Source organism: Nycticebus coucang, chromosome 1 (genome assembly GCF_027406575.1).
Source record: "Nycticebus coucang isolate mNycCou1 chromosome 1, mNycCou1.pri, whole genome shotgun sequence".
Taxonomy (NCBI): Eukaryota; Metazoa; Chordata; class Mammalia; order Primates; family Lorisidae; genus Nycticebus; species Nycticebus coucang.
Window position 1 is genome coordinate 184958519 of NC_069780.1, and position 10595 is coordinate 184969113.

The 10595-nt window shown below is 38.2% G+C and overlaps 1 protein-coding gene across 1 annotated transcript in view; it reads left to right on the plus strand.

Annotated features, from left to right (window-relative positions):
• The window catches only part of DNAH5 (dynein axonemal heavy chain 5), a 237582-nt gene extending 227529 nt beyond the window's left edge, over positions 1-10053 (plus strand). The window contains exon 80 of the mRNA XM_053599003.1: positions 8335-10053. Within this exon, the coding sequence (XP_053454978.1) occupies positions 8335-8486 (152 nt within the window). The 3' untranslated portion in view covers positions 8487-10053. The remainder of the gene's footprint in view (positions 1-8334) is intronic.
• Positions 10054-10595: the final 542 nt, after the last annotated feature.

Sequence of the window (10595 nt, forward strand, 5' to 3'; positions counted from 1 at the left end):
GCAACAGGTTAGACCATGCAGAAGAAAGAATTTCAGAGGTAGAAGACAAAGTTCTTGAGATAACTCAGACAGTAAAAGAGGCAGAAAAGAAGAGAGAGAAAGCAGAACGTTCACTGTCAGAATTATGGGACTTTATGAAGCGTTCCAACATACGAGTTATAGGAATTCCAGAAGGGGAAGAAGAATGCCCCAGAGGAATGGAAGCCATACTAGAGAATATTATAAAAGAAAATTTCCCAAACATCACCAAAGATTCTGACACACTGCTTTCAGAGGGATATCGGACCCCGGGTCGCCTCAACTCTAAACGAGCTTCTCCAAGACACATTGTGATGAACCTGTCCAAAGTCAAGACAAAAGAAAAGATTCTGCAAGCTGCCAGGAGTAAGCGCCAGTTGACCTACAGGGGCAAATCCATCAGAGTTACCACAGACTTCTCTAATGAAACTTTCCAAGCAAGAAGACAATGGTCATCTACCTTTAATCTACTTAAACAGAACAATTTTCAGCCCAGAATTCTGTACCCTGCTAAGCTAAGCTTCAAAATTGACGGAGAAATCAAATCATTTACGGATATACAAACATTGAGGAAATTCGCCACAACAAGACCAGCTCTACAGGAAATACTTCAACCTGTTCTGCACACTGACCACCACAATGGATCAGCAGCAAAGTAAGAACTCAGAAATCAAAGGACAGAACCTAACCTCCACACTGATGCAAAAGATAAAACTAAGCAATGGACTCTCACCAAATAAGACGAATAGAATACTACCACACTTATCCATTATCTCAATAAATGTTAATGGCTTGAATTCCCCACTGAAGAGACATAGATTGGCTGACTGGATTAAAAAACACAAGCCATCCATTTGCTGTCTGCAAGAAACACACCTGGCTTCAAAAGACAAATTAAAGCTCCGAGTCAAGGGTTGGAAGACAATTTTTCAGGCAAATGGAATTCAGAAGAAAAGAGGAGTTGCAATCTTATTTTCAGATACATGTGGATTTAAAGCAACTAAAGTCAAAAAAGACAAAGATGGTCACTTTATATTGGTCAAGGGAGAACTACAACAAGAAGACATTTCAATTCTAAATATTTATGCACCCAATTTAAATGCTCCCAGATTCTTGAAGCAGACCTTACTCAGTCTGAGCAATATGATATCTGATAATACCATCATAACAGGGGACTTTAACACACCTCTTACAGAGCTGGACAGATCCTCTAAACAGAAATTAAACAAAGATGTAAGAGATTTAAATGAGACCCTAGACCAACTATGCTTGATAGACGTATATAGAACACTCCACCCCAAAGATAAAGAATATACATTCTTCTCATCACCCCATGGAACATTCTCCAAAATTGATCATATCCTGGGACACAAAACAAATATCAACAGAATCAAAAGAATTGAAATTTTACCTTGTATCTTTTCAGATCATAAGGCACTAAAGATGGAACTCAACTCTAACAAAAATGCTCAACCCCACCCAAAGGCATGGAAATTAAACAATCTTCTGTTGAATAACAGATGGGTGAAGGAAGAAATAAAACAGGAAATCATTAACTTCCTTGAGCATAACAACAATGAAGACACAAGCTACCAAAACCTGTGGGATACTGCAAAAGCAGTTTTGAGAGGAAAATTCATCGCTTTAGATGCCTACATTCGAAAAACAGAAAGAGAGCACATCAACAATCTCACAAGAGATCTTATGGAATTGGAAAAAGAAGAACAATCTAAGCCTAAACCCAGTAGAAGAAAAGAAATATCCAAAATCAAATCAGAGATCAATGAAATTGAAAACAAAAGAATCATTCAGAAAATTAATGAAACAAGGAGTTGGTTTTTTGAAAAAATAAATAAAATAGATAAACCATTGGCCAGACTAACGAGAAATAGAAAAGTAAAATCTCTAATAACCTCAATCAGAAACGATAAAGGGGAAATAACAACTGATCCCACAGAGATACAAGAGATCATCTCTGAATACTACCAGAAACTCTATGCCCAGAAATTTGACAATGTGAAGGAAATGGATCAATATTTGGAATCACACCCTCTCCCTAGACTTAGCCAGGAAGAAATAGACCTCCTGAACAGACCAATTTCAAGCACTGAGATCAAAGAAACAATAAAAAAGCTTCCAACTAAAAAATGCCCTGGTCCAGATGGCTTCACTCCAGAATTCTATCAAACCTTCAAGGAAGAGCTTATTCCTGTACTGCAGAAATTATTCCAAAAAATTGAGGAAGAAGGAATCTTTCCCAACACATTCTATGAAGCAAACATCACCCTGATACCAAAACCAGGAAAAGACCCAAGCAAAAAGGAGAATTTCAGACTAATCTCACTCATGAATATAGATGGAAAAATTCTCAACAAAATCCTAGCCAATAGATTACAGCTTATCATCAAAAAAGTCATTCATCATGATCAAGTAGGCTTCATCCCAGGGATGCAAGGCTGGTTTAACATACGCAAGTCCATAAACGTTATCCACCATATTAACAGAGGCAAAAATAAAGATCACATGATCCTCTCAATAGATGCAGAAAAAGCATTTGATAAAATCCAGCATCCTTTTCTAATTAGAACACTGAAGAGTATAGGCATAGGTGGCACATTTCTAAAACTGATTGAAGCTATCTATGACAAACCCACAGCCAATATTTTACTGAATGGAGTAAAACTGAAAGCTTTTCCTCTTAGAACTGGAACCAGACAAGGTTGTCCTCTGTCACCTTTACTATTCAACATAGTGCTGGAAGTTCTAGCCAATACAATTAGGCAAGATAAGGAAATAAAGGGAATCCAAATGGGAGCAGAGGAGGTCAAACTCTCCCTCTTTGCTGACGACATGATCTTATACTTAGAGAACCCCAAAGAGTCAACCACAAGACTCCTAGAAGTCATCAGAAAATACAGTAATGTTTCAGGATATAAAATCAATGTCCACAAGTCAGTAGCCTTTGTATACACCAATAACAGTCAAGATGAGAAACTAATTAAGGACACAACTCCCTTCACCATAGTTTCAAAGAAAATGAAATACCTAGGAATATACCTAACAAAGGAGGTGAAGGACCTCTATAAAGAAAACTATGAAATGCTCAGAAAGGAAATAGCAGAGGATATTAACAAATGGAAGAACATACCATGCTCATGGATGGGAAGAATCAACATTGTTAAAATGTCTATACTTCCCAAAGCAATCTACCTATTCAATGCCATTCCTATCAAAGTACCTACATCGTACTTTCAAGATTTGGAAAAAATGATTCTGCGTTTTGTATGGAACCGGAAAAAACCCCGTATAGCTAAGGCAGTTCTTAGTAACAAAAATAAAGCTGGGGGCATCAGCATACCAGATTTTAGTCTGTACTACAAAGCCATAGTGCTCAAGACAGCATGGTACTGGCACAAAAACAGAGACATAGACACTTGGAATCGAATTGAACACCAAGAAATGAAACTAACATCTTACAACCACCTAATCTTTGATAAACCAAACAAGAACTTACCTTGGGGGAAAGACTCCCTATTCAATAAATGGTGTTGGGAGAACTGGATGTCTACATGTAAAAGACTGAAACTGGACCCACACCTTTCCCCACTCACAAAAATTGATTCAAGATGGATAAAGGACTTAAATTTAAGGCATGAAACAATGAAAATCCTCAAAGAAAGCATAGGAAAAACACTGGAAGATATTGGCCTGGGGGAAGACTTCATGAAGAAGACTGCCATGACAATGTCAATAACAACAAAAATAAACAAATGGGACTTCATTAAACTGAAAAGCTTCTGTACAGCTAAGGAGACAATAACCAAAGCAAAGAGACAACCTACACAATGGGAAAGGATATTTGCATATTTTCAATCAGACAAAAGCTTGATAACCAGGATCTATAGAGAACTCAAATTAATCCACATGAAAAAAGCCAACAATCCCTTATATCAATGGGCAAGAGACATGAATAGAACTTTCTCTAAAGACGACAGACGAATGGCTAACAAACACATGAAAAAATGTTCATCATCTCTATATATTAGAGAAATGCAAATCAAAACAACCCTGAGATATCATCTAACCCCAGTGAGAATGGCCCACATCACAAAATCTCAAAACTGCAGATGCTGGCGTGGATGTGGAGAGAAGGGATCACTTTTACACTGCTGGTGGGACTGCAAACTAGTACAACCTTTCTGGAAGGAAGTATGGAGAAACCTCAAAGCACTCAACCTAGACCTCCCATTCGATCCTGCAATCCCATTACTGGGCATCTACCCAGAAGGAAAAAAATCCTTTTATCATAAGGACACTTGTACTAGACTGTTTATTGCAGCTCAATTTACCATTGCCAAAATGTGGAAACAGCCTAAATGCCCACCAACCCAGGAATGGATTAACAAGCTGTGGTATATGTATACCATGGAATACTATTCAGCCATTAAAAAAAATGGAGACTTTACATCCTTCGTATTAACCTGGATGGAAGTGGAAGACATTATTCTTAGTAAAGCATCACAAAAATGGAGAAGCATGAATCCTATGTACTCAATCTTGATATGAGGACAATTAATGACAATTAAGGTTATGGGGGGGGAAGCAGAAAGAGGGATGGAGGGAGGAGGGTGGGGCCTTAGTGTGTGTCACATTTTATGGGGGCAAGACATGATTGCAAGAGGGACTTTACCTAACAATTGCAATCAGTGTAACTGGCTTATTGTACCCTCAATGAATCCACAAAAAAAAAAAAAAAAAAAAAAAGATTTAGAGACTTTGATAATTTACCCATGATTCCTGGCTGACACGGGCAAAGGTGAAATCAGGATCACATTTACCTGTTTTGGGGAGTTCCTGTGGTAGTGGCCTGCTTAAAGATTGCATTTCTCTTGGTAGCTGGGATGAAACTTGAAAATAAAGTCTGAATTCAAAATGAGGACAGCCCCTTGGCATATTGAAGCCCTGGGCTCATTTTTCTCAGGTACCTGGTAAAGTAGACTGCAGCGTGGGAAGGCAGTGAGAGCCTCTGCCCTGGGTGGACGGGCTCCCACCCCTGGGGTTCCCTCTGTCATGCTGCAGACTGGAGGTGCTCACTTCTGTTCTCCTGGAAAGGACTGTGAGGCCGGGCCTGGGATATTTGGGTTGTTCTCCTCACTTCATCACACTAGTCATGTGGCTTTGGAGGACTCTCAAATATGCCACAAATTAGGTACTTGGGTACCTAATTCTCTCTACTTAATTTTCATTTCTTCCTGCAAGGATGTGGAGGTATACAGGGTGGCCATAAAGTTATGTGCAATTTAAAATTGCACACTATTTTAAGTTGCACCTGAACTTCATGGCCACCCTGTTTATGCACAGTACATCCCAATCATTGCAGAGATTAAGTTCACAGGCTGTATGTCAATCCATTCTGCCCAGGTGTGAGTCTTAGTTATCACTCTAGCTTCATAATCTTGGACAAGTAACTCATTTCTGTATGTGTCAGTTTTTCTAATCTGTAAAATGGTCTCATAATAGTATTCATCACACATGGTTGTTGAGAGAATTAGACTGATGATGTCAAGCACTTATTAAATACATAATAAATAATTTTAAAATAATTACCATTATTAAAATGTTTAACTCACATGACTTCTAAAGTATTAAAAGAAATACTATATGTAAGAATGAACGGTCTAATAATTTAAATATCATTAGCAAGAGGGAGGTTAAATGAAGGAATGACTTCAAGGTTATATAGAGACTCTCTATGTAACTTGGTTATCTTGAATATTGAAAGAAATATATGAGATGTATTTTAATATTTGGATGAAAAAAATGTGGGTGCCCCATAATCATATCATTGTATACAGTTATGATTTAATAAAAAAATTAAAAAAAAAAAAGAAAAAAATGTGGGATGTATAGAAAAGTTACATAGTTAGAAAATGAAATTTCTCTAAGGTGTTTTAGTAAAACATTTAGGAACTTAAGTTTGTAGCTCACCAATTTACACAACCTCTGCTTCCGTTTCTTCCTCCGTGGACCCTAAGGCTTTACACATATTCAGCTGATTTGTTCTACCTACCAAGCACGCTTATTTTTGTCTTCAAAGTTCTTTGTCTGAGTGGAGGAATGGTTTAGAATCATCTGTTTATGTAGCTGTTTAGCATCTGTCAGCATTTTCAGGATAAAATTACATTTTCCATGGCTTCTAATCCTGCTGCGGAAGTTTGCTGCCTGCTGTGGCTTGGCACAAACACTCTCAGTTCTAAAGCAATTATAAATAAATAAAGTCAGATAAATATTTCAGAGAATTATTTTTATTTTTCACTTGCTTGTTGAATATAATGTTATTTTTTCCCCTCCATTTTCCTTTTGGGATTGAAATTCAAGGGGTCAAATATTTCCCAAGGTGGAATTATAATTATCATTAGGTTCAGACCTGAGTCCCCAAAGGCTTATTTCAAGGCTTATAAAATGGTTGTCCGTCAAGTCTGCAGCAAGGAGAAAAATTAGTTATATATTTGTTACATATTTACAGATCCTAGGATTAAAGGGCTTAAATATGTCTGTTAGCATAGTTATTATTAACTGTGTTCCATGATTCATTATCATTCACTTACTGGTTCAGAATTTTTAATATATATGTCTAATTATTATTACTGATATCCTCATAGAAAATGAAAAAAATTATAGCCAGTTTTAAAATTGGTTATAGTGTTTTGGGTTGTTTCTATTGATTAATTTCATGGGATTAAGTAAACACAGCTATCAAGTGCTGTAAAATATCTAAGATTGTTATTTTAGGACAGGGTTTCACAGCCTTGGTACTGTGGACAGTGCTGGTTGGAAGCCCACAGTTGTGGTAGCCCCAAAAGTCATCATGTGTTGATAACAGAATTGCCCCTGGTTAAGAATCACTGCATTAGGATGTTTATTTTGTATTGAAACTTATGTATAGTATTATCATCTCCAAATATTTAATTTCTTCCAATAAAATTAATTAAATAGACATTGGGTATCTGAAAACACCTGGGACAGCAGACTGAAGGTTATTATGCCAAATAATGGGACTAACTGCTCATGGTACCTTGATTTTGTAATTTGGTAGGAAAAAACAAATTATGGAGCATGTTAGTTCTGGGAAATAAATTCAGTCACTCTGATCTATTAACACTGCATTAAAAATTACTGTTTCCATGCCCCCTTTTTTAGCACTAACTTATGAAAACAAAGTTATTCTCGTAGTTAAATGTGATTTCACTGAATGCATAGTTATGTGACAGTCATTTATAATATTATAAATAAGATAGGTGTTGATATAACTCTTTCCTTAGAAGACTTATAATCTGGAGGAGAATATAAAATAATAAACTACTTCCTGAGATGGATGTTATAAGATGTGCAGCTGAACTACGGTAGGTAAAATCCATGAAGCTTAAACTCCTAGGCTGCTCATACACAGAGGCTCCTTCCAAAGCCTCCTTTTGTATTTGCAAATTTTCATTCTTCTTCTTAAAGACGGCTCCCAGGAACTGAGCAAGTTAAAGGCCTCCCAGACTTGGATCTGTCCCTGAGTGTGGGGTTTCAAGGGCTGGAGAGACAGAGCCTGTAGTTAGAGGTGAGGGTATTAGGCAGGGTCCCTGGGGGACGGGCACACACAGGCTGCCTCTCATTGCATATGTGGTTGTAGCAACTGCATCTCCTCTTCTAGGCAGAAAGGTGGAGTTGAATGCCAGGGAGCTGACCTGTGGCAGCACACTTTGATCCCCAGCCATTTTTATTTCTCTACATACATGGAGTATTTGCAATGCCTGGCTTGGCAGAGGGTGGAGTTGGGGACCCTTCATCCTGTGGTTTAATTTGTATTGTGGATGGTGGTTTGGAGTGTTGCAGATTTTGGAGTGTTGCAGACTGGATGTCTGATTGAAAATGACAAGCCACCTGTGCCAAGGGCAAGCTGTCAGGGGCAAAGAGAGGGTTGTGTGCCCCTGAGGTCTGGGGCAAGGAGTTCAAGAGGAGGGGGGACGTGGAGTTGACAGGTAGAAAACAGGGAGGAAGCACATGGCAGGGGTCGTGGCAAGGGCAGGGGCCAGTGAGGGACTGGAGGCTGTCTGGGTGTCTTGCCACAGGCACTGGCAACCACGTGGGACAGTCTGCTTCATATCTGGGGTTTGCCTGACCCCCAGAAACCACCCCCTATTATTCCAAACCTGTCTCTCTTTGAAATGACCTTCAGAAAGCACGAGGTTGGCTCTGGACTCTGTACTCTTAAGTTAGAAATCCACCAAGTTCCATTCTTTTATAATTTCTTTTACTTTTCTTTTTCAGCCTTAAGAGATCCTCGGTTTTACTCCTGCCCCATCTATAAGAAACCAGTTCGAACGGCCTTGAACTACATCACGGCTGTGGACCTCAGGACAGCTCAGCCCCCTGAGCACTGGGTGCTCCGGGGGGTCGCCCTTCTCTGTGATGTCAAGTAACATGGGGGGAGTGGGCCCCTCCCAGAGCTTCAGAAAATGCAAGATCTGAATTTCTTGTAGCCTTTTCCTTCTGTGAGCGCTGGACAGGGTATTAATCAGGCTGCCTGTGCAGTGACTGAGCCACATAGGTTTTCCCTGCTCCTGGACTGAAGGCCTAATTACATTTTTACCTGCTTTATCATTCGTGGCCAATGTCTGTGTTTGCTGAAAAAGTTATTTAGTGATCTAAAAGTAAAATTTACAACTTGCTACTGAAGTGTGGTGCACAAATTTACAGTAATCCATTTTCTCCTTTTTTCACTCAGAAGACTGAGGACGGTAAGCAGACAGTATTTCTCTGAAGGGATTATTTTTCTGTTAGTGTGGCCTGGTAACAGCCAAATTCTCTAAGGCAACAAGGCAGATTTGTGCTGAGTTTGCTTCTATTCACTTTGCATTTAGGTCAGGTCAAGAGATTTATTTTCAGGACTTCAAGCAGCCAATTAAAAAGACCTTCTAAAAAATATAACAAAATAGAAGAATGTGTTAAGAATATAAATAGAGAAGTTCTTTAAACTGATGTAATAAACACATAGAATAATCTTTAATAGTACTCAAAATTAATGATGAGATACTAACTGGTATCTCTTATAATAAAAAAATTAAAGCTAAAAATGAATTGTAGACCGCTCTGTGTAAAACTGATACACTCACAAATTGGTAGAACAATGTAAATCGACCTCAAATAATTAAGTTAAATCCAGAAAGAGCCGTATCAACATTCACATACTTTGATCATCATTTTCTCCATCCCAAGAAAACAATTTAAAAGACTACAAATTCTACAAAAATTGTATTTAATAACAGAAAAAAATGGAAATGACTTGTGTTTAATCGTAAGGCTCTGCTTAAGGAAAAATAATCTTGAAAATGTTACAATTTGGAAATGGCAAACATAAGATAAGTGAAAGATATAATTTCTAAACTACTGAGTACACTGTGATTATAAATAGAGAATATGTTCACATGTGGAAAAAGACTAAACAACAACATGGAATAAGAAAAACACGTAGAGTAATATGGCAGTAGTTGTAGCTGGCTTGAAAAAATATAATGATTAGAAGAGAAAAAAGAAAAATATTGGCGTGGGGTGATTTCACATGAACTTTTATTAATTAGGAAATACGTTAAGGAAAATTTTCACATTTTTTTATTTTAAATTCTGGTTATTTTCATAAAATGTTTCATCTGTAATCTATTGACTAGAGAACTTGGTCGGTATTAAATTAGAAAACGTTTGGTTAATTTTGGATTTGCATAATGGCATTTTGGGGGTGATTTTATTTGGTGGTGGCTGCCGGAGAGAGGTGTGGGTCCCTCTGCCCAGGTTCTGCTCTGTGCACCAGTATCATTATTTTACGCTGCTGCTGCTGAGAGCTGGTCCCCAGTGGTTCGGTGACTCCGACCAACTGAGAAGATAGTGTGTTCATTGGAGCAGTTTCTCGTGTTGTGATTAATGTACCAGTTGATAGATGTGGACTGTGGTAAATAGTCATTTTGTTTTGAAGAAAAAGTAATGAAAATGTGAACGTGGTGTGAATCAATAAAGCGTTGTTCATAAATATCTGAATTGTAATTGTTCTTTATTATCAAGGGGATAATTGGCACTAAGTATCCAGAAATAAGCTTTCAAAACTGGATATTTTCATCAAAAAATGTTAAAATGTGTAATTCCTAAAGTTTTGTGGTACAAGCCCATTAGTGTGTGTGTACGTGTCTTGGAGCCCAAGGTAGAAAAAGACACAAAGGAAACAGCTGGGACATTTTAGGCACTAATTCACCCGGCATGTTTCTGCAGCAGCGCTGTGTCCAGGAGGGCTTTTCTGCTAAGTTGCTCCATCCTTGCCCCGGCTCTTCCACCAAGGGCAGTTGCCATTTCACAGAGTCAGGACAAGAAAGGACCAATTGATTGAACCTGCCAGGATGGAGAGGGTCCTCTATGGCCTTGGAAGAAAACGAGAGCCAGGGCCTTGATAGTAGTCATAAAGCAATCTTTTCACCTGTCTTATATTGATTTATTTTTAGAAGTATTTATTTCATACCTCCTGGTTCTCAAGCACTCTTCTACCC